The sequence below is a fragment of the Mauremys mutica genome, chromosome 11 (assembly GCF_020497125.1).
Source record: "Mauremys mutica isolate MM-2020 ecotype Southern chromosome 11, ASM2049712v1, whole genome shotgun sequence".
NCBI lineage: Eukaryota > Metazoa > Chordata > Testudines > Geoemydidae > Mauremys > Mauremys mutica.
The window spans coordinates 74821738-74846429 of record NC_059082.1 but is presented as its reverse complement, the minus strand read 5'-3'; the positions used below and the strand labels follow the sequence as shown (position 1 = coordinate 74846429).

At 45.0% G+C, this 24692-nt stretch overlaps 1 protein-coding gene across 14 annotated transcripts in view; it reads left to right on the top strand.

Annotated features, from left to right (window-relative positions):
- MAD1L1 (mitotic arrest deficient 1 like 1) overlaps nucleotides 1–24692 on the top strand; it is a 505376-nt gene that overhangs the window by 381217 nt on the left and 99467 nt on the right. For 13 of the 14 annotated variants that reach the window (XM_044980781.1, XM_044980779.1, XM_044980777.1 and 10 more), the window contains one exon: nucleotides 5115–5305. In XM_044980781.1, coding sequence (XP_044836716.1) covers nucleotides 5115–5305 — 191 coding nt within the window. Of the gene's footprint in view, nucleotides 1–5114; nucleotides 5306–21018; nucleotides 21083–24692 lie in introns of those variants that run through there. The other variant, XM_044980780.1, reaches the window with a different exon arrangement.

Below are 24692 nucleotides of genomic sequence, written 5' to 3'. Positions count from 1 at the left end.
CTCTTTAGGGTGGGGTCTATAGGCAGCTCCACAGCAGAGCCTGAGGCCATGTCTATCGTAGAGAGCTGACAGTGGTGCAGCTGTGCCCTGCAAGATCTCCACTGTAGCCACTCCATGACGACGGGAGAGCGCTCATCTGTCGACGACATCCACCCCCAACGATTGGAGACTGACCTAAGTGAACTCCTCTAATCTGGGTCTGAAGCCAGAGCCTAAGTATTTCCATGGTGAATCTGTGGCTCATTTTCAAACTTTGTGAGCATTAAAAGCAACGGAATAAAAAGCAGTGACATTTTCAATGTGAAAGACGAAAAAACACCCACTCCATAATTTATTAATTTATCCAAAATAGTATGAATTATTCATTAAAGTTGATGTGAGTGTTTGAAAATACAAGAAGTTTGAAGAGGAGGTATTATTAAGAGGAAGTTAATAATTCGGAGCTATTGATTTCTTAACAAATGAATGTGATTTTTCATAGAGGGTTTTTTTCCATTGCCCTCTTCAGTATAGGCTGGATTTTGTCCCGGAGTTTGCCCTGAATGCCAAGCACTCCCAGCGGTATAATTTTATAACTCGTTCCCATGCTCTTTACTCTTCCTCCCTCCTCTTAGTCTTCTCCAACCAAAATAAATGGTGTTTGCAGTGCCTGAATGAAGAAAGAAGCAAGGCTTAGTCCTATCAAATATCCTTCCTTTTGTTCTTGCTATCTTGTTGTCCCAGAGCACTTCTGCACAGGATGGGCTGTTGTCCCTGCTCTGGGACATGAAGTGCATCTACCCAATGAGCCATATCCATTCAAGAGCTCTGCAGAGCACATCTGCAACTCCTCCTGGCCACTTTCTGAAAAAATACAGCAGTCAAACACAGTGACTGTAATGAGTGCTCCAAATATAGGGGTTTGAGTTTTCAAACGCTGCCTTTTAAAGATATAATTAAGTGTAGTTCTCCAGAAGTTGTGAAGGAACACAAGAGAATCAAGCCATTCACTGTTCTTGTCGGTGGTGGATAGTGTGGGTGGCAGTGGTAATGCTGTCATCTGAACCCTGTTCTGCTAATACACCTTCTCCCTGCCCTGAATGCAGCCTCCTCTCTTGAACTGTGTCTTGAACCTTGTGCAAATTATGGCTTAAAGCAATTTTGCCTGCCTATGATAGGGATTTGGCGGGACATCAGTGGCTGAAATCCCCAATAGCAGCGAGGCCTAAGAATGATATGTGCACCATTGGCTTAAACTCAGGAGCAAAGCATACAATGAACTGTATTTTATGTAAACATCTTAACTTGGGGCAGAAAACATTAGAAAAGAGGTTAATTAACCTCCTAAAATCTGTTATTTATTAAGCTCCTAGCAGCCTTAGTCATGGACCAGGACCCCATTTTGCTAGGTGCTGTGCAAACACAGAACAAAATGCCAGGCCTCGCCCCAAAGAGTTTAGTCTCAAGTATCTGTTCTCGGTGCTTATATGGCTCCCGTTACTTGGAGCACCCCAGAATGGTTAATGAATGTAATGTGTTTCCCTTCACAGCACCCTGGTGAGGAGGGGAGGTGCTGTTATCCCTGTTTTAGTGATGGGGAACTGAGGCCTAGAGATGCTAAGTGACTTGCCCAGGGTCACACAAGAAGTTTGTGGCAGAGCAGAAAATTGAACCTGGGTCTCCCAAGTCCCAGGCTAACACCCTAACCACTGTATCGTCCTTCCAAAAAGAAGGCTTTTACCGACCGAGAATCACCTGGAGGGTGGAGCTATTGCAAATGTGGGTTGGGAGCCCCGTGGGACAACCCTTCAAACAAATATTTTTATTACTATAAAATGCAAAGGTGGGAGAGGAAAACCAGAACTGAAAATGTTTAGAGACTGCACTGAACACAATCCTGAATGAATTTGGGAATCACCCAAGCGAGAGGCACCACTTTGGAAAGCAAGTCATGGCTGACATTAGTTAGCAGCAGCAGACTCAGCTGAACTGATGCTGAATGTGATTTAGCTGTAAGTGTAGAAAAAGGCAAACAGGTTTTAACCCCCGTTTCTGAAACAGAGCTGAACACATTCTGTCTTTGTCTACACTTGCAGCTAAACCACATTCAGCTGCTGTATCAGTTGCTGACACATTATCAGCAATGTGTCATTTTCCTATTGTAGACAAAACCCTTTGGCAGGGGCCTTAGACGTGATAATAAGCCAAACCTAATGAAGTCTGAAAGCATAACAAGGCTGTGAAGAGTACAGCAGCAGGGAGGGGTCTGACAGGCAGGGTTAGAGGGGGGAGAAAAGGAGACTGCTCTCTAGAAATGAAAGTCTGTTACTGTATTGCAGTTAGACCTGAAATGTACCTACCTAGCTGAAATCTTGCTGTGTATGAGGCTGGACACATTATGTAAATGAGGTAGCAGAGAAATGGTGTCTGTAGACTACCCCACTCAAGACTCCTGGTCACAAGTTCTTCACTAAGGAATCTTCTTCCATAAGGTGCCCTGCTTGCAGGGCTGCAGTCCAGTGGGCACACGGCACATGCATAATGATCATGATGAGAAATTATTTTAAAGGACAAAAAGGGACCAAGATCCTAACTGTTCATTATATCAGTGAGTAGCAAGAGACCTCTGTTGTATACAGAGCTATTTATCTAGTTCATGAATTTAGAGTCCTGTCCACCTCCTGACTTTATAAAATTCAGCCAAGACATACTTTAAGATCTGCAGGAAAGAGGCATATTTACTTCTCCAAGGCTGTCCTTTGTGTGTTAGAAATTTTTAATTTTATCCACGTCAGCTATCTGAGATGTATTAAAGCCAATGCCGTCTCTGACAGTGGTGAAATATGACCACTGAAATGTGGTCAGTGAATTTTTACTTTCATATGTAGGATTTTATCCTTAACAGTTCTGTTGTAGGAATGCAAAGCTGAATGAAGACTGGGGGAATATTGAGGTCAGAGCTGCCAATTAACCTCTTGATTTCAGAGGCTGATTACTCCATTAATCAAGGGGCCAGAAGCAACAAAGATGACGGGAAGGGTTGTAGCTGCAGAATAACAATCCCATGAAGGACTGATTTATGTCGTCCAGTGATGAATGTGGAAGAAAGGGAAGAGCGGGTGGTCAGGGATGCACCGACTTCTCAAGTTCACAAGCAGGTGAAGTGTATCAGCAAGAGGGCCTCTTGTGCTTGTGAACAGGGTTTTGTAGTACTTCGCTTGCTTTATCTCCCTTCCGTGATCAGTAGATTCCTTTCATAGCCGTGCCTCAGTGAATAAGTTTTCACAATAAATGTCCCTCCTGGGCACTTAGATTTGAAGTACAGTTGGGGCATGGGGTGGTGGATTAAATAACATGGAGTCTGAGGGCTCGTCTACATGGGGACATGCAGAAAAGTTAAGACAAAGTAACAAAAAGTGTGACATTAAAGTGCATTAGTGTAAGCACATTATATCCTGTGTGGATGCCCTCAGAAGTAAAGTAGACTTAGGCTATGTCTGCATATAAAATGCTACAGTGATGCTCACGACAGCAACAGGAGGGGTTTTCCCATTGCTATAGTTAATCCACCTCCCTGAGAGGCAGTAGTTAGGTTGACAGAAGAATTCTTCCATCTGCCTAGCACTGTCTACACCGGGGGCTAGGTCGGCATAGCTACGTCTCTCAGGGATGTGAAAAATACACACCCCTGAGAGACGAAGCTATGGTGATGTAAGTTTTTGGTGTAGATCAGCCCTTCCTTTGCTTTAGCTTAATTCACTTCTAAATTAAGCTGAATTAAGATAGACTGAATTAAGGCCATTTTAATTCAGAATAAGTGTGTCCTCACAGGGATTTAATGCAGTTTAACTCAGGGCTCTGGAGCTGTTCTCCGGCTCCGCTCCAGCTCCAGGCAAAAACCTGCAACTCCACTGCTCCGGAACTGCTCCGCGCTCCAGCTTCGGGCTCTGCTCCAAAGCCCTGGTTTAACTAATCAACTTTAAATGTTAGTTTGTTTTAACTTTCCTGAGTTGTCCTATTGTAGACCCTTTCAGCCCTCCTGAGATGCTTTAATGAAACACTGTAGAAAATAAGGGGACACTGAAGCCCGACGAAGTGTCTGCAGATGATCTGAGGTTCAGGTGAACCTTGGGTACACCTTGGTCCTTCCTAACCTGTGATTTGTGAACATCAGTGTCAAAGAGAAGGCAGGAGATTTTTGAACGAGTCTATTGGTTTGTTGTTAAAAAGCACGAGCCTTTTCTTAACCCTGGACAGCAATGTTGATTCAACAGGCTGACTTGGGAAGTGTCTCCAGTGTATATTTAAGTAAAGCCAATCGCTGCAATTAATGAGGTTTAGTTACTCAGAAGGCACCTCTGGTGAAGGATTCTTGGTAATTGTTATGTATGCTCTTGAAGGATTCACAGTGCTAGCAGCTCTCTTTGGAGTATTAAAATACATGGGTGAGTGGCAGACAGCCCCTATGGGCCTCTTTTCCAGAGACTAGTCCAGTTAAGGCAGCAAACTGGAAGAGACAATGGTGTTCTTCAGGCATTTTGTAACAATAAAACCCCCTTCCACAAATCTTAAGGGATTGCTAGACAGTTTGACAATTTGAGATCAAAGCACTTACAGTCAAGTCAGGTGTGCACTGGAGAAGATTTCCCCTATTACTGGCTTCCTCCAGATACATTTCTGTACAGTTGTGTCTGCAGCTGACTAAAGAATAACAGCTTTTCTACTGTCCTGCCTCTCTGAAACTTAAACCGTTGTCTTGGGATCTGTAAAGGAAATAAGAACAGAGGAGGGGAGAGTCCGGTATATCTTTGAATTTTTGTAGATCATAGCTAAAAGGTAAACCCAGCAAAGAACTCCCACCCCGCCCCCACAAAAATGGTCTGTCTCTCAGATCCCATGTTAACTTTTTCAAATGACCCTAAAGTACCCTAAAGCTCAGCCCCATATCATCCTTCCTGAGCTGGGAGAGGGCCTCTCAGCTCCTGACTGCTCATACCTTGCTTGCTTGTTCCTCGCATAATTAACCCTTTCATCTCACTTGGCTTGGCTAACACCCTAATTACAATGCAAGAGCCATTTTGTGCTAATGTACCTTATACCAAGATACCCCTTTTTTCCTCTCCTTCCTTTCCTAGAGCTGAAGAAGCAAGTGGAGAGTGCAGAACTGAAAAACCAACGGCTGAAAGAGGTATTCCAGACCAAGATCCAGGAGTTTCGCAAGGTGTGCTACACACTGACAGGATACCAGATTGACATTACTACTGAGAACCAGTACCGGCTCACCTCCATTTATGCTGAGCACCAAGGGGACTGCTTGCTCTTTAAGGTAGGCCTGTGTTCCCCAACCCCACCTGACTCTTTGGGATAATCGTGATCAGCATGCCAGAATGCTCTCTCCATTCTAATTGCTGAGAACTGTCAAGTTAGTAGTTCCTCTTTGACTGCCTTCTGTATTTGAATACAATGAGAGTGGAGATGCTTCCTCCTTTTAAAGAATTCTGTGAGAAGAGTTTGGGTCTAATTCTTCCTCTCGCTTATACCAGAGTAAATTGGGAGTAATTTAGGCTATGTCTGCACTTAAAATGCTATAGCGGCGCAGCTGCAGCACTGTTCATTACAGCGACAGAAGAATTCCCCCCTTCTCTGTGGTTAATCTGCCTCCCCTGGAGGTGGCAGCTAGGTGGATGGAAAAATTCTTCCGTCAGCTTAGCACTGTCTACACCAGGGGTTAGATCAGCAAAGCTAGGTCTCTCGGTGAGGGGGATGGGTTTTGAGAGACGTAGCTATGCCAATGTATGTTTTCAATGTAGACCAGCTCTCAATCAAAGTCAGCAGAATTACATTGGTTTAAAGGGAAGGAGAATAGATGCTCCAGGAACCTAGCCTCAGAGCTCACCATTTTCTACCATCAGAAAGATGTGCCACATCTTCATATCCTCTAACCTGGCCAGAAGGATGTGTGTTTAGCAGGCTACTCTTTATGCTTGATCCTGCCTCAGTGTGGGGAGAGGACTAAATGACCTCTGAACATCTCTTCCAGCTCTACAATTCTATGATTCTGTTACCCAGGACAGGGCCTCATCCATTAATCCGCTCCAAGATTTCAGGCTATTGTTTCAAGTGGAGCTTTCTCCTGGGTTTAGTTGCAATATACAGTGCTCGAGGGACATTCTGACAATGTGGAATTACTAAAGCATTGAATGTGTCAGAGCTCCACAAAAGAAAATCTTAGTTACAGAAGATGAGCTAGAGGGTTGTTAGTTCAGAAATCAACAAGCCATTTACGTGCCATTTATTTACCCAAGATTAGTTGGAATGTAAAACCAGCTGCTAAAGCCAGCTACAGAAGTAAGTTTCTGTATACGTTGTTCCCTTTTTACAAATCTTTATGAACTGCTGGAGTACTGAGGATTTTTTAATTAGCTGGTTTGAACTGGCTGAGCAGTTTTCTGGCAAGAATGGAGTGGTGGGGAATAGACATAGGCACTGAGGGCTGTTTATACATTCTAGGTTAATAGAAGGTTATTTTGTAGTGGTTTCCAATGAAAATTGTTTATGATGTGGTCTTCCACCACACCACACTCTTCATCGCATCCTTTTCTCCTTACAGTCCTAAAAGCCACCTCTTTAAGGAGTCTTATAAACTGTAGCCTTGTAACAGGGTAGCTGGCTCATTAAATGAAACTGGGCTTGGTTCTCCTGTTCCAGTCCAAGTGCTCCCAGTTGTGCCAGTTAAGAGGGTGGGACAACACCTGGGGGCTATAAAAGGTCAGACAGGAGCAGGGCAAGAGATGAGAGCTGCCAGAGACGGAATGTGGCTCCTGGAAGAAGGCTGAAGGCAGGAGAGTGGCAAGAGGGGTCTGCTGGCTACTGTCTCCAAGCCACAGAGCTGGGGCAGATGGCTGGAGAAGGCTGAAGGCAGGAGGATCAGCAGAGGGAGATGCCTGCTGGTTCCAAGCTGGTGAGCTGGAACCAAGCAACACAGAGGACCGAAGAAAGGGAGAGCAGGAGAGGGGCTCACCCATAGCCACCTTCTTGACTGGCCCAAGGACCAGTAAAAGGACCAGGGAGAGAGTGATCCTCCCCAGCAAGGATTCTCCTAGCACAGAGACTTCCCTATTGGGAAGAGTGGGATTGCACCCCAGAAAGAAGGTCTGAGATGATTGCTGCCCTGGCAGAGTGATGGAAGAGGACGTATAAGGAGCCTAACCGTGACAGAAGACACCTAGACCATGGTGAGAACAAGGACTATATGCACGTGGGTGGTAGGGACTATGGTTTGGGACTTTTGTTGTAGATTCTTTGTACAAGGTTGTTGTAATAAACTGTAAGCGCCTGAAGTGGAGTCCATTGGGTTACCCAAGAGGAAAACTGAGTAGAGGGTCCACTTGCGGGGCTGCCCTGAGGCCCCGAGAGGGCACCTGGAAGGAGGCCACTCATTTGCAAGCCTAGATAAATGTATTTTAAGAAAACTCAAAGTGATATAGCACACGAGGTGCATGCAGGACTCCACCATGCAAAGGCATAGCCTTCTTATGCTTTTCATCCTCCTGCCTGCCCCTGTGTCATCATCTCCTCTTCTGGTCTTGTCTTACATTGAAATCTCTAGGGCAGGGACTCACCTTTGTTTTTGGGAAGTGCCATGACATCTATAGGACAAATAAGTAATATAACATTCTGATTCCCTGTGATGGGAAGTGCCATTGTGCTCTGGCTATATGGCTAAGCTTTGGATACGGTTTTCCATATGAGACTGTTATCTCGTAGGCAGCAGTCTTGGGTCGCTATATTAGATAGCCGAGGTGTGTCGTCAGAAGCATCAAACAGTTTAGTTACACCCTTACACTGGTTTAATACCATGGTTTTATTTGCACATACAGTAAAACGCCTGCATCCTAATCTTCATGCTCCTCCTAGCATGATGCATAAGACTCTTACTGCTATTTTTTGTCATTCTGTTCTAAATCGTGAAGTGATATAATTAAAAACAAATCATGAAAAGGAGCCCCCATCTCCCCTAGTGTCTCAGTGTTGGTGATAGTACCTTGCCCATCACAGCAGGTGATAACAGCCTACATTTACAGTGCAAGTGGGAGCGCTTTCTCCCTTATAGAAAGTAGGCAGCACTAACACATGCCAGACCCGGGAGGTCACAGAGTTTTACAGGGGAGCACTTCCCCCACCCACGGCAACTGCAATTAGCACATAAAATCATATCCACTCCCAGTTGGTCCCATGAGGGCATGTGTCTTGTTTACAGGAAGGAAGAGGATGCTGGAGAAATTCAGTAAGGGAGGAGGATGTGCAAGCAAAACTTGCAAGGGTTCAGCTTCAGCAGATTTCAGGCCCGTGTGTGCAGGCCCGAGTCTTATTTTTTAGGTCATTAGATTAATATTTTCCTGTCACTATACATTGGAGCTCCAAAACAAAACCCACCAGTCACAAGCCATTAACAGTGAAAATGAAGACAGAAGTGAGGAACCTGGGTAGGAACTAGGATGAGGCCTAGTAACAGTACGATGCTTGGCTTCACGGCTTCTGATTTTGTCCTGGACCAGCTGGGGAAGAGAAGCTGTTGAAGGAGAACACTCTGCCTCTAGGAAGAAGCAGCATCTTGTATCACTTTGGAGAAACTATCCTTGGACAACCAAGGAGCAGCTATGTCCCACCCTCCTTGGTTGGAAGGCACTTCACATGCATCAGATCCCTGAGGACACCTTCACCCCTTCCAGAGAACAGTTGGCAGCTAAGACAGAGCAATGAATTAATGTGATAACCTTAATGCCTCTGGAATCCTGTGTTCAAAGATGCCTTGTCATAAGTTAAATGAATATGGCTCATCCTGGCTCCTAATATCTTTGGCCACATTATACCCAGCACCATATAATTTGGTATAACTAACAGCGTTTTCTGTAAAGAGGGCAATGGCTTACTAGCAGAGATATTACAGGCAGGTCAGGGCTGAGTGCATTAGCAAAGCCGTGTATGGGAAGATTGCACATTGCCCACCTGAATTATAGCTACCCAGTGTCCTCATTCATTTACCTCCAAATTCTTCTTCACGCTGTACCAAAATAAACTGGCCAGTTGTTGGAAAATACTAAGTGAGCAGAGACGCTTATCGCTAAATACTGATCTTGGCTTTACTTGCTTCACTTACGGCTTCATTCCCAAGTGTTTCCGTAGAACTAAATTGGATGTCACCAGACGTGGCAGGAGAAGTTTAGAGCGCCACCATTTTCAGGAGGCACCCTTCAAGAACAGTCTCACAGAACTGTTGATTGATTTATAGGCTTCCCTTGCACGTCATACCTCACGTCCCAAAAGTGAGGAATGGGTTTCCTTTGTATAAGAAGAGCAGATTTGAAATTCCTGTGACAACAGAAGCCCCGCAACAAAATCTTGGAATGTTTCTCATGTCTTAACCAGTTGCATCCCCAAAATCTATTGTTCAGATTAAGAGCAAAATATATACATCAAATTCTTTCCTGCATGAGTACAGACTGCTGATGCCCAGATATACAATGAGGCTTGGATCCTGATTATGGCTTCTCAGTGGGGTTGTATGTTTATGCTGTAGAATCTTTGAGCTGTAACTGACTGTGGGTGTTTGTGTGCATTGCATTAAGCTGGAGAGGTCACAAGGCAGGAAACATTGTTTGTATTTATTTCACTCAGGCAATTTATGGAGCAGGTTCTATATAATTAGGCCCAAACAAGTCCCTTCACACTTTACAAGCTTCTGCAGCTTGTCTGTAAACTTTAGGGCACGTTTCAGTAATACAGCTGGTGGCATTTAATTTTCATTGAAACTTGAAGAGTCAGCTATGCAAGAGTAGCTACTGTAATGGATGTAACCCCTTCCTAGCAGAATGATGTGTGAGGTATTTCCAGGCAGAATTTTCCTCCGTTGCGGTTGGCCACACTGGCTTGTATGCTGTAACTTTCCAATCAGTTCACGATGTAGAAAGTGGCTGCTGAAGTATGTGTTAGAGCAGCAGTGAACGTGTTAATTCAGAATGACTCGCTATGAGAAATAAAAGACTGTCCATAAATGAACACTGAATTCCAATGAATTTTTTATCAATGCATATTGGAGATCCCTATAGACACAACAGATGAGCTCATCAAGATGAAGGATGTTACAATGATTTTCAGAACCCCTGGATGTGTGCGCGCATAGGCTGGAGCATCTCAGACTTCACAGCCCTCTCTCTCTCTCTAATTAAATGCTATGAAAAGTCATGTACAGATTCCTTACCAGGAGTTTAGTTTCAGATGGTTTTGCAGAAGGTAATGCATTATAATTATTGGGTTACTTGGCAGTTTCATATTCTGTCACTGTAGCTGGTTCATTAGATACTTTCATTTGTAATGCATATTCTTTGCTTTCTGCGTAAGTGCCTGTAACATAACTCTAGGCCAGGCAGCTCAACAAGAGCTACAGGGGCTGCACGGAGTTTACTTACTGCCTTCATTTTTCCTGCACTAATCAATTTCTTTATAACAAATCTGTTAGAGCTGATGCCTATTTCTAAACAAACAAATATTAAATGACCAAGAGAAACTGCCAAGAGTAAGCTTAGTTGAATTTTTATTAAGCTGAAGGGTGGGTCACCATAGCTTAATTGAGCATATATATATATATCATGCTGTTTACCCTGTTCACAGGGTGGATTCTAAACAAGCAGTGGGAACAGGGAGAAAATATCAGTGGAAATTGTTAGAGGCAAAGAAAGGCCTTGGCGTGAAGCGAGATTGAAAAGATTTTCGGATTGTTTAGAGAAGTGATGAGTCAGGGTGGTCTGAGAGGCGCACACACTAATGAAAGGTACAGAGAAGATAAATTGGGGGCCTTTATTTACCCTTTCTGTATTATGTAAGAGCATGGGACTATCAAAAGAAGCTGAAAGGCAGTACATTTAAAACCGATGAAGGGAAATCCTTTCTTACACAGTGGAACGCTCTGCTACGAGGTGCTGTTAAAGCCAAGAGCTCAGTGAGAGTTAGAAAAGCATTAGACATTTCTGCAGCCCAAATGAGAACATCAAGAAAAAGGGATATATAAACGCTTTTGCGTCGTGGCATAAAGCCATTCCCTAACGGAGATTAGGCAAAACTTCCCCTGTGGGCAGGTTATTCCAGAATTGTCTGCTACACCATTTCTTGCATCTTCTTCTGAAGCATCTGGCCCTGGCTACTGTTGTTGATGAGGTTCTGGGCTAGATGGGCCACTGGGCTGATCCAGTATGACAATTTCCATATTCCAATGTGAAATTTGGCAGTGTTTAGAAACCTTGATGGTTTCAGGTTCTCTGCTTGCTCAAAAAAGGCCAGACCAAGTGACCTAATAATCCTTGTATTAATTATTTGGGCCCTATTTGGTTGACAAGCAAGTTAAAATCTCTCTAATTTTTTTCATTATCACAGTGAGGTTACGTTCCTGATCTGGTAAATATCAGCCTATCAGTTTCTCGTTTTCTCCTTTATTTCCCATATCCTCAGAGTCTAATTCTTTAGGATGGGGAGCTCTACCGGGTTCCACCTCTTAGTTATGATGTTCTTTGCTGCCAAACTTATCATAAGCAAGCACAGCTCCCCATAGTGATTCATTGGGAAGCATCCCCGAGATGGAGCTTTTATGGATTTAAAAGGAGACTCCCCAAGATTTTTGAGAGAAAATAAAAATGGAAGCATTGTGACTTCATATGAGAAGAATGCTAGACAGCATGGGGCTGGCAGGGCTCTCTGCAAATAAAACCTTTATTCAAGTCCAGTGGAGTGGGTTTCATGGAGTAATATAAAACCAGCAACTTCTTTGAACCACACTTGTTAAGTAGTTATTTAAAGGACTGGATTTGAAGATGCATAAAAAGCAGCCAGCCCTACAAAACTTCAAGGCAATCTGAAGAGCTAAAGCTGGCTTCTCATGTGCTTTACTTTTGTTTACTGAAGCAGAGTGAAGGGGGCGGAACAGAAACTAGTTTTGCTGACCTTTACTTCCGTTCTGTCTGTGGTAATTGTTGCCCCTCCAACTCCCTTCTCTGAGAGTTTCCCCTCCTTTGCTTACTGCTTATAGCATTTAAGGCTGGTTGATTTATTTAGAGATTTGACAGCTGTAAGCAGAATCAGTCCCCTTCCCAATAGTGCTTAATGCTAAATTCTCATCCCTTTTCCTCTCTCAAAATGTATGTGAATTCTGTCGTGCATGCAATAAAGGGATTTTCCCAGGTGTGATGAAAATTTCCATCAGGAGGATGAACAGTGTTGATCGCCTAGGTAGTTCACATAAAGTTTTATTGATTGTTTTTGTTTCTATTACCTTCACAGGGTACAACATTCCATGCAAATTGAAATAGTCCCTTTGCAGGGACGCACGTGTTACAAAGCCAAAACATAAACCAATCTAAAAGTATTAAAATAACCCATAGTAAGATAGGAGACGTGATTTATAGCAGATGTGGACTTGTGTGTATTGACTGGAGAAGCCGTGAGTGAGCTGTGCATTTCCAGAGTGCGCTAATAAAACCTTTATATCACACCCTCATGCATCCTGTATGCAATACTATGTACATATGCCACGTTACAGAACAGAGAGCAGCATAAAAACCTCAGAAAATGACCTAAATTATCTGTTCTATGTCTAAAAATGATATGGCGAACAGAGTTCCTGTCACTTTGCCGCCCCTCACAGCAAAATCACCCCATGACAGCCCAGCTTCTCTCCCTGAATCCCCAGACTCCCACTCACCCCCTCCATGCCACCTGCTGGCCTCGCCTGCCTTTTTGGTGTCCCCAGAGTTAGGAGTGGTGTGGTGCCCCTGACAGGCTAATCTTTGGACTAAGGGAAGCAGGCTGAGCACCCTCAGTGAGCAGTAGTAGCATTGTCATCTTTGGAACTAAATGAGGTTATAGCGAATAAGAAGAATAACGTTGCGGTTAAGTTACATACCGTGAATAGCTGCTCTATGCCTGAGCTGCTACCAGAATGTGTGTGGAGTCAGTGTGACTCTCATGGGTTAGCTAGAGGGATCCAGAAAAACATTAGAATTCAGGGGAAGTTTCAAAAAGGGCTCGTTTTTAAATATTTCCTCTGGCAAAGTTATTTAGTCTTTGACCTAGAAATTAGAGTAGAAATTTCAACTAGCCTAGGAAAAAGTAGTGGGTTAAAGTGGGAGACAAAATGCAACCATTTCTGTGTGAAATAGACAGTTTTAATCCTTCTTTAAGTACAAATCTCAATGCAGCCTTAACTGTAGAGTAGCGAGGGCCCCTCCATAATTACTGTATATGTCTCAAGATGAGCAGTGTAATAAGTGGATTGTTTTTCCCCATCTGCCCTTCCTGTCTGAGTGTTGTGCTTGCTCATTATATGTGGATGTGGGTGACGTGAGCTGTCAGTGGTGTGGAAGCTCTGGGGCTATGTACATGTGCTTAGCATGCTTGCAAGATCAATTACCTCCACTTTGAACTCACCAATAAGTGTCCTTCAGTAGCATGTCCCCAGCTGTTCGTTTCTTTTTGTATCTCTCCTTTCCCCTCCTCCTCTCTCCTGGGTGAGTCTCAAGAGTGAAAAGAAGTCACAGTTTTGATAGAGTGCTGTTCTTCCAGCAGCCGTCTCGCACTCTTGCTCACACAATCAAAAATAGCAGTGGTGCTCGTCGGTGGAGCAGGACAGGCAGAGGGAGATTGATTGGAGATTGCAGGCGTCTATTAACTCCTCATTCTTGTTAATTACACGTTATTTTATTTTTATATTTAGTTTTTCAATTTCCCTGTGTGGTTTCTGAGGATTTCGTTTCTCCTCCGCTCCAGGAGGCACACGCCATTTGTGTGAGAGCGTGATGCGTTAATGCCAAATGTGCTGCATTAGAATTGCAGCAAAGGTCAGCCAGGAATTTTTGTGGTCTCCGAAATCAACAGCTCTAAAGCAGGATATAGCAACCTGTCAGTTGGGGTTATGAGTAAATAGTGTATTTAAACCCATGCGGCATCCCCCATACCTGCCTCCATTCCACATTGGTACACTGCTTTAATTCTTGCCCCGTCTTCATCTTGCTCCAGTCACTGCGTGCTCCAGTTCCTGCCCCAAGCTCGATCTGACTGCATGTGTTTCTTCCTGAAATAATTTCCCTTCCTCCTGACTGAGTCTTAAGTGTGTATTTTTTTAAACTAGTCTGATCGCCTCAAGAGTCGCAGAATCCAAAGGAGAAACCAACAAAAATAAAGCCCGTTCAGCAGGAGCTCTGAGGAGCTCAGTATGGGGAACCACAAGCCCCAGTCATCTTTCGATCTGGTATAGTGTCTGGTCTAAGGGAGTCAGAGAAGAATACCCTCCGCGTCACTCCTTAGCATGGCAGAGGGTAGAGAGAAACCCCATGAGGCTGGTAGTCAGTGATAGTTGACATAGAATTCTTCCAGGTCTCAGTGACTGAGTCTGTGCCTACTGAGAAGAGACGGGGATGAGTGAGGTTTTCTGAAGGACCTGCGTTTTACTTTATGGTGGAATCCAGGGAAGAATGGAGACACATTCAGGTTTGTCTCTCCACGTAGGAAATGGCTGTCATGCTTAAGTACTGATCCAGTTACACAGCCTTTGGCTTTAAAAGCTGAAAGCCATTTTCAGGGGGAGATGTGAGAACTAGGTTGTTCATGTGGAGCCACTCAGCATGCCCTGTCTCTGTGTTTGCTCTGTAATCTTTGCTGTTAGCCACGGAGCTGCTTTCCCAAGTGCACTGGCCCATGCTTATTCAGGCCATGATGGCAGAAGCTCACAGATGGGATTGTCGATGCATCATGGATTTCCTTTGGCATCTGGAGACCTCGCCAAGCAGCTCTGCCAAGTGGTTAACATGAGCTCATCCCCTCCCTCCATGCTCTCCTCAGGCTGGATTCTCTCCCTCTCTCAACAGAGGAACCAGTAAAAACTGGGCAGCCTTGAGGTTGTCCCTGTATGTTCTCTGCTCAGCCTGACTGCAGCCATCCAAGCACAATTCATGACACTCCCGTTGGCCTCATCTGTGCGAGTGAGCACTGCAGACATCAACTGGCCCAGCTGAAGGACCCCTGCCTTGTTCAGCATCTGTCTCCTCCACTCCTGGCATAACAGTAATTAACCTAATTACCAACTTGCCAGTCTGATTCTCCCTCTCCCCCCTCCCGCCCCCATCTCCATTTTCTCATTAAAATGTCTGTTATTTCGTGACATGGACTACGATGGGAGAGGTGGGGAGCGTTCTGACTGGAGAGCATCACAGACAACTGTGGCTGTTGTTCCCCAGGATGGAAGGTTATACTGAACTGACAGGCGTTGGGAGAACGTCACACCAGAGCAGCTGGGACTGGCATGGGGGCCTGCACAGGTGCAGGGGCATTTGAGACTTTTGGGGGTATGATCCCCAGCTCGAGGAGACATACCGGTGCTAGCTCTGATCAAACTAGCATGCTAAAAACAGAGTGTAGCCTCGACAGGCAGAGCAGCAGGAGGGAATAGCTGCCCTGAGTATGTACCCACCTGAGATGCTAGGCATACACTTGGGGTGGCTAGCACCTTATGCCACCGCAGCTACACTCTGTTTGTAGGGTGCTAGCTCTGTCAGGGGTGTATCTCCATGAGCTGGGACTCTCACCCCCTGCTCCAAGTGAGATGTACCCCTTGTGATCCTGTGACAACAACAAAGACTGCAGGCCAGGCCAGGGAGTCCCAGGAGCTGAGCTGCCATCATGCCAATTATAAGTTTGAAAGAAGCATAGTCTGTCCTGGTGAGTGCTCTAAATCAAAACAAAACTCTTTTCCTGCCAACCGGTCTTTATTTCTATATGAAAATATGGTCACAGTCTAGTTCACCACATGCAAGCTACCACCATAACTGTATCTACCTGGTACCTTGGCTAGCAGAGAATGGGGTCTGTATCTATTCAATATTGTGCTTGAGCAGGCTGCTCTGTATAGGGTGACCATAAATCCTGTTTTGGCTGGGACAGTCCCTATTTTAAGCCATATTCTGGCTGTCCCACTTCATTTATTTATTTGTTTGTTTGTTTGTTTTTGGCAACAGAGGGCATTTGTCCCATTTGCTCTTGCCAACTTGATCCGTTGGCAAGAGCAAACAGGACAAATGCCCATTTTTATCAAAAAAGTCGGGTGCGGAGGAACATGCAGGGGGCGAGGGGTGATGCCAGCCCCGCGCGAGGGAGGGAAGGCAGGGCTGGAGCGAGCAGTGATGCCAGCCCCAGCCTTGCGTGGGGGTTAGGCAGGGCTCGGGCCAGCCCCATGCAGAGGAGGGGGCTCAGGCTAACCTACACGGTGTCCCGTTTTCCCTCTGAGGGCAGGTCTACACTAAGGGCGGGGGTCGAACTAGGGTACGCAAGTTCAGCTACGTGAATAGCGTAGCTGAACTCAAAGTACCCTAGTTCGAACTACTCACCTGTCCAGACGCCGCGGGATCGAAGTGGTGGAGTACCGGAGTCGACCAGAGCGCGCGGGGAGTTCGAACTATCACGTCTAGATTAGACGCAATAGTTCGAACTCCGAGAAGTCGAACTCACCGCGTCGACCCGGCAGGTAAGTGTAGACTAGCCCTGAGAAATGTGGTCACCCTAAGTCTGTAAAACTCTGTGACGACCCAGATCTGGCATGTGTTAGTGCTGCAAACTTTCTAGTCCCCTCTCTGCCACTGACTTCCTTTGTGACCTTGGGCTAATCACTTAATCTACCCATCTTTCTCCTCTTCTGTAAAATGGGTGCAGAAAAATGCCATTCACTTACTTTGTGGGGGTTGAGAAGCTTGGGGCTTTTTAGGTGGAAGCAGTGTAGAGATACCAAGTGTAAAGTGCTTTTATTAGCAGTGAGTAGACAAGGCAGACTGCTTCTTAGAGGTGCCTTCAATCCCGCTTAGGGTTGAGGGTCATTGGTGGGACACTGTGAGGAAGCCTGCGTGGTTGCTGCCCGGGCTGCTCTGTCTTTTCTGTGGATACCTAGCACTTTTCAGCAACACTAAATTCACTGCAAACTCGGTTTTTTAAATCCTTGGTCTTTTCAAAGATAGTTTTCAGTTGGACTTTGTGTGATCGGCTCACTTGAGAGGAAAGGAGATGACTCCAAGACGGCGAGTTTGGGGAATACAAAGACCTCATTACAGAACACATGAAGTGGTTGTTTTTAAAAAGCAGCTTTTGATGCCTGCTTCTGATGTTCCCTGGTGCTGTTGTGAATTTGCAGAACACGCCGAGCCGTGTCACCAAACCATAACCCCACTGTTTCATTCACAGTTCTTTATGTACAAAGCCTCAAATGAAAAGGAGACTTTGATTTAGGAAGCTCAGAGTTCTCTGATACCAGGGTATCGCCGCAGATTGTCAACTCAGCTGCAAATTCCCTGACTATTTCTCATTTCATTAAGGACTCCTTTGGGGAATGTGCTAAAGGGGAGCTGTGCTGGTAGCCCTTCAAGTCCTAGACTGAAGGAAGTGAGCAAGTGTTTGCTATTACCATACAGGGTAGGACACCACTGTCTCTGTGGACGCTTGAACTCAGTTTCTTCCTTTTGTTGATTTGTCACAACCTTGATCTTGTGCAGTTATTACAATACCTTGTTTGTTCCATCCTCACGTAACCACGCAGCTCTGACTGAACATACGTTGTTTTAGGAATAGTCTTATTCACCAGAATAAGTAATCAATAAAAATGAAGAATAAAGAGAAATTGCATGTTGCCTGTACAGAAAGATTCTCCTGGAAATGGAGGTTAGAGGGAATAGCGCCTACATGTCCCAGCAACAGTGTATTGGAGATAATATGCCGAGGCATCAAAACAACGTGGGCCTATAGAAAGAACAGATATTTGGACTTCATTATGCATTGGTCCCTGCCTGAAACAGGGAGAGCGAAGAGGACAGATGCTCCCATGACTTGGTGTAGGATAGCGGCAAGCCGTTCTGCTTGTGCCAGGCCCTAAAGCCAGCTTAGCCAGCTGCAGCAGGATAACCTGAAGGTAGTGGCTCTGACATCATCCTTTCCTCCTTGCTGCTGATAAAGAATAAATTAGGATTGGACGACAAGGCTTCTGGCCAGTTTTCCCAAGGCCAGTCTGCTCAGCTGGGGTGCTTACAAGCAGGGGCACTTGAGAAGTACACTCCATTCTGATTCTATGTTCTGGGGAGGAAAGGCACTGTATGGTCACCGTCCATTCAGCCCTTTGGCAGCCGTAGAGAGGCTGTACCACGCCGAGGAACAAGAATAGGGTAGGGAGCCCAGAACTCCCGAGTTTTGTTGGGCACTCTGATACTGCTACATTGACCCGGGGTTTCTAAGGATCTAGAGCACATTGCATAAACCTGCCTGTAGGGTTTGGATTCTGCACTTGGGAAAAGGGGCCCATTTAACCCATGCCTCAAAGCCTGTCAACCAGCCCATGGTTTATATGAACTTGTGCTTCTCTGAAAGATGCTGTCCCCTGTGGCCTTTCCCTAATCAGGGTTTACCCTGCATTTCCTTTTTCTGAACCCATCTGAGCGAAAGCAAAAATCTCAACTAGTGCTCTCCTCTGTTACATCATTGTGTCTTCCGCTTTGCTTCCCCGCATCTCCAGTTTATTCCATGCCAGTGATTGCTGAGGATGGTTGGAAGCACACCAAGTGTTCGTTCATGGCACGCCCCAAGATTCGACGCACTTCACAGCGTGGGGATTTTAGGCACGATGTACCATGCTATCTCTCCAGATTCATTTATAGTGTGCCATGTCCGTGTGTCGTATGGACCTATTAATCTTTGTGTCAAACTGGGTCAGACCAAAGGTCCATCTAGCCCAGTATCTGTCTTCTGACAGTGGTCAATGCCAGGTGCCCCAGAGGGAGCGAACCTAACAGGCAGTGATCAAGTGATCTCTCTCCTGCCATCCATCCCCACCCTCTGACAAACAGAGGCTAGGGACACCATTCCTTACCCATCCTGGCTAATAGCATTAATTGGCTTAAACTCCATGAATTTATCTAGTTCTCTAGTTTTAAACTCCATGAATTTATCTAGTTCTCTGAGGCATTTGTGGATGTGGAGTGTGGTTGCTATAATAGTAACATGAGTCCCAGGCTATGTTACTGACCAACACGCTGTGAAATTTCATTGTTACAAATATTTGTAAAGGATCTCAGTAAATAACTTGGGTGAATTGGAACAGAAATAAGTGTCAGAATGTAATACGATTTAAGTTGATTTAATACACGTACTTTGGAATTATAGAAAAACTAACCAGTTCCCATATTTCCTTCTTTTCACTGACTCATACGTGAATCAATCCAAAATGCATTTACAAGGGATCTGCATTCAGTAATTCTTTCGGTCTATCTGAGCGTGATTAGTTATAGGAATAGGTGATTTCTCTGTTGACACTATTTTAGGACCTTGTATTTCATAAGCAGAATTGAGAACTACAGTGCCTCTTGTTTGCCAACTGCATTAGAGCATCTTTAGGGCAAGTAATTCGGGGACTTATTTCTTGTCAAGTCTGTTTGTATAACCATTGTGACAAAGTTCCTCCTCTACCTTGGTGGGTCCTGCGCTTATTGGCGGATTTTGCTAGCCTCGAAGATCTTCTTGTGTTGGATCAGGAGTTGGGAGGATTTGGGGGGAACCCGGGCCCTCCCTCTACCCTGGGTTCCAGCCCAGGGCCCTGTGGACTGCAGCTGTCTAGAGTGCCTTCTGGAACAGCTACACGACAGCTACAATTCCCTGGGCTACTTCCCCATGGCCTCCTCCCAACACCTTCTGTGTCCTCACCACAGGACCTTCCTCCTGATGTCTGTTAATGCTTGTACTCCTCAGTCTTCCAGCAGCACGTCCTCTCACTCCCAGCTCCTCACACCTCTTGCTCCCAGCTCCTCACACGCGCACCACAAACTGAAGTGAGCTCCTTTTTAAACCCAGGTGCCCTGATTAGCCTGCCTTAATTGATTCTAGCAGCTTCTTGGTTGGCTGCAGGTGTTCTAATCAGCCTGTCTGCCTTAATTGTTTCCAGAAAGTTCCTGATTGTTCTGGAACCTTCCCTGTTACCTTACCCAGGGAAAGGGGACCTGCTTAACCTGGGGCTAACATATCTGCCTTCTATCACTCTCCTGTAGCCATCTGGCCTGACCCTGTCACACCATTTTAACTAAAACGTGTACTTCCTTCCACCTCCTTGGGGAAAGTAGGGAAGCTGAGATCTGAGAAAGGCTTCAGACTTTAATAAGTCCCAGGACTATCCTTTGGGGTTATCCCCAGTTATTAGTTAAAGAAGATGAGCCTGCCTGTGTTTGGGGGGAATATGTCGATGTGTACTGAACAATGGTTTGCACAGTATAATGTGCTCTTAATCTATAGTAAAGTTCAGTTGAACTGAATCATTTGAGCATTAGTGGTAGCACTTCCATGTAACTGGTTAGCTTGGGTCTATTTGAACATGTTTGGAGGAACTGCCATAAACGTCAACTTCAGAGTGAGGGGTTTGCCGCCCTTTGTGGTAGAGCCTTAGTCAGTGTTTTGTTTTATAGCTGTGTCACTTTATGTAAACAGGAAAGCTGGATCTGGAGAGGGAATCTCTGTGTTGATGGTATTTACGTGTTGGCAGGAAGTGGTATTACTGTGTGCAGAATGGAAGCTCAGTGACCCTGCACTCATGTAATCCAGACCTGATGTGGTGAGTTATGGTGCAGTTATGTTTAACGAGCATTTCTCCTCACATTTTCTACAACCTATGGTCCTTATCCTGCAGCTGTGATGAACCTTCAGCCGAGGCAGGATGCAGAGGTAAGAGGAAGTTTGTGCGCCGCTGGTGAAGCTTTGATGCCTTGGGGGGTCAGGGCTAAGATGCCAGTTTGCAGACACGGTGAGGTGCAGGATAGCTGTCCTCTGTTGTTCTTCATATAAGGTCATTACATCTCCTTTTATTTCTCTTCTGGGGGGAATTTTATCACATTGCACCAAGAAAGCAGGGGAGATGTCCTTGGCTTTTGGCAGGAGAGTTGCTGAAGCCCAAAGATGTTTTTCTTTGTGTAATTCCATTAGTGTGATGACAGTTTGGTGTTGGAACAGAATAAGATCCGATGAAAGGACCACTCTGTAAGAGGGAATGACAGACAGAATGGAAGCAGTAACTAGCAAGGTAATAGACTGTGATGGATCTATAATCTCTGAAGCTGCTGTAAGCAATAAATTCCTAAATAGTGTCCTTTCAGCCTTAACCTATTTATTTGCAAAGTGCTAAATTTAATTTTCCTTAGTCTGCAGGAAAGCAGCATCCCAGGAATAAACCTTTGGCCCAGCCAAGAGCCTGTGCCAAGCTGCTTGTTCCAGCATTTCCATTTCCTCTTGCATCTGCGCAGAGCAGCACGTCTGTTTCCGTCTTAATGTGCCATGTTTTAAGGTGTGTGTGTGTGTGAGTAGCACATAATTGAAGTTAACCTTGATATAAGGTAGGGAGTCTCCTGCTCTGGGGTTCTTTCAGAAGAGAGGGGGATTTAACAGCCACCAACACAATGAGCAGTCTCAGTAGAGAGGCCTGAGCTGAATGAGAATGGAGAGTAAATTACCCTGTCCTGCAGGTAGCAGGGTTGGCCATGCTGGAAGTGTGTGGGGAAGCTAGCATTGCCATTACTGATGCTGGGTCTGTGCTGTGCCTAGAGGACCAGAGTGCTGAGGGCTGTCAGCCCAGAATCCCTTGACTACTAAACATCACATAAAGGCCACCTATTCTGCAATTTTTAAAAGGCAACAACTTCAGGAGAAAAGTGGTGAGTGCGCCAGGCTAAGCAACCAGCATTCTGCACATTTATACCTTAAAGCACTAGGCAGGGTCTTGTGTGTTTCCAGTGCTCTGTGGTGTTGCAGCAGGTACTGTATGTCACATACAACACATAACCCAGTTGGAGGCAGCTGAGCCAGACAGGTCCCTGGTTTCTCCAAAAATTCACAGTTTGGTAGAGCTCTTTAAATACAGACGTACCAAATTCTCCATTGTCTTGAAAGCTGACTCTAGTGTTCAGCAGCCCTCCATATTGGGGCATTGCTGTTCCAATCTAGGGCTTGTCTACATGGAAACTTAGTGCATGGCAAGCAGGGGCATAAACCTACCGTACCCTAGCTTGCTGTACACTAAATCATAGAACTGGAAGGGACCTCGAGAGGTCATCTAGTCCAGTCCCCTGCACTCCTGGCAGGACTAAGTATTATCTAGCCCATCCCTGTTTGTTTCATCTGCTCTTAAATATCTCCAATGATGCAGATTCCACAACCTCCCTAGGCAACTTATTCCAGTGCTTAACCGCTCAGAGAGGAAATTTTTCCTCATGTCCAATCTAAACCTCCCTCGCTGCAATTTAAGCCCATTGCATCTTGACCTATCCTCAGAGGTTAAGAAGAACAAGTCTTCTCCCTCCTCCTTTTAGGTTCTGAAAACTTGAAAACTTTTATCATATCCCCTCTCAGTCATCTCTTTTCCAGACTAAACAAACCCAATTTTTTCAATCTTCCCTCATAGGTCATCTTTTCTAGACCTTTAATCATTTTTGTTGCTCTTCTCTGGACTTTCTCCAGTTTGTCCACATCTTTCCTGAAATGTGGCACCCAGAACTGGGCACAATACTCCAGTTGAGGCCTAATCAGTGCAGAGTAGAGCGGAAGAATAACTTCCCGTGTCTTTCTTACAACACTCCTGCTATTACAGCCTAGAATGATGTTTGCTTTTTTTGCAGCAGTGTTACACTGTTGATGACTCATATTTATCTGGTGATCCACTATGACCCCCAGATCCATTTCTGCAGTACTCTTTCCTAGGTAGTAATTTCTCATTTTGTATGTGTGCAACGGATTGTTCCTTCCTAACTGGAGTACTTTGCATTTATCCTTATTGAATTTCGTCCTATTTATTTCAGACCATTTCTGCAGTTTGTCCAGATCATTTTGAATTATAATCCTATTCTCCAAAGCACTTGCATCTTCGCCCAGCTTGGTATCGTCTGCAGACTTTATAAGTGTACTTTCTATGCCATTATCTAAATCATTGATGAAGATATTGAACAGAACCGGACCCAGATCTGATCCCTGAGAGTCCCCAATTGTTATGCCCTTCTGATAACTACTCTCTGGGATTGGTTTTCCAACCAGCTTTGCACCCACCATATAGTAGCTCCATCGAGGTTGCATTTCCCTAGTTTGTTTATGAGAAGGTCATACGAGACAGTATCAAAAGCTTTACTAAAGTCAAGATATACAACATTTACCACTTCCTCCCCGACCGGCCCACCCCATCCACAAGGCTTGTTACCCTGTCAAAGAAAGCGATAAGGTTGGTTTGACACAATTTGTTCTTGACAAATCCATGCTGTTATCACCTTATTATCAATGGCCATTTGGAGTCTGCTATTCAGCAGTATGTCAGAGCACACTAGTAACTTTTAGTGCCTGGTAGCATGGTCCACACAGCATCCGTACCTGGCTATGGGAGATAAGTTTTAAGTTGTGTGGAGTGCTGCTCTTCTGGGCATGGGAATAGTTCAGCTCTTACTCCTACAGTCATTTGGGTGCTTCAAATGTCTTTTCAGCTCATCTAAAAATAAGAATAAAAACAAAAAACATCATTTCCACCACCTCCCCTTGTGTTGGATGACAGAGAATGTCCTGCCATTGGCCTCACTGAGCCCCAGCGTTCCTCCCAGTCCCTAGTTCAGGCTGGCACTGATGTCTGAATGGAGGTATTCCAAACTTCTCGGGGTTGGATTAGTTGGCAGCCTTTGAACCGTACTTGGGTTTTCACTCACACAGAGGTTTAAATCTTTGCAGAAGACTATGGGAAAGGCAGTCTTCTTTCTTTTCACCTGTTTTATTTCTGCCATTTTTTTGCATCTTAGGAAAGAAAATTGAGTCTGTCTGGTTACTCCTCTGTCTAAATCTGGAAAGCTAATCTCAGCTTCTAGGTTCTCCAGTCCTCTGGGAGCTTTGAGAGATTTTTCTCTCTCAAGTTTGTTTTAAAATAAACAAAAAATACCAATGTTGATTATTAGGGAGTCCACTGCAGGGAACCAAGCATAATTCCTTGGCCTGCTCATTCCTCTGATACAGGGCTAGGCAGGATAGAGAGTGACGTGACCAATCACAGCTCCTCCAGATCCCAGGGGAAGTCCCACCAGGGCCTCTGCTTTTCTGGGGTGGGGAAAAGTTGCCAGCCTAACCAATGGATACTGTGTGATCCTTGCCTCTCTCTCCTAGAAATCCCCAGTACTTTGGCTGTCACTCTGGCCATTGGAGGGCCCATTAGCTGGTGGGAAGATAGTCTATTTGAGACTAGAGGCCACTTCTCTCTTATGATGCCATCCAGTGCTCTCATCAATTTCAAAATATAGTGTCAGAAAATTTCACTCGTTGCACTGAAATTCTACTGAATCTACCTAAAATCAGACTGAAAATGGATAAGAAAGATATCTCATTTGCTCATTAATTTTCATGTTGGGATTCTCCCTTGTCTACGGCACAGTGTAAAAAGCCACAAGCGGTCTTGCCTGGGAAGACCCAAGGTTTTTCCTCTCTGTGGAAAAATCAAGGGTTGATGAGGACGCACAAAAATAAAACTTGAATAACTTAAAAACACATTTCCCTTACCAGATCTTCCCCCTTTGAATTAGATCTATAAGGGAGACTTTACATGCAAGCCTCTATTTGAGCACCATGCCAGAGGCCCCCAAATT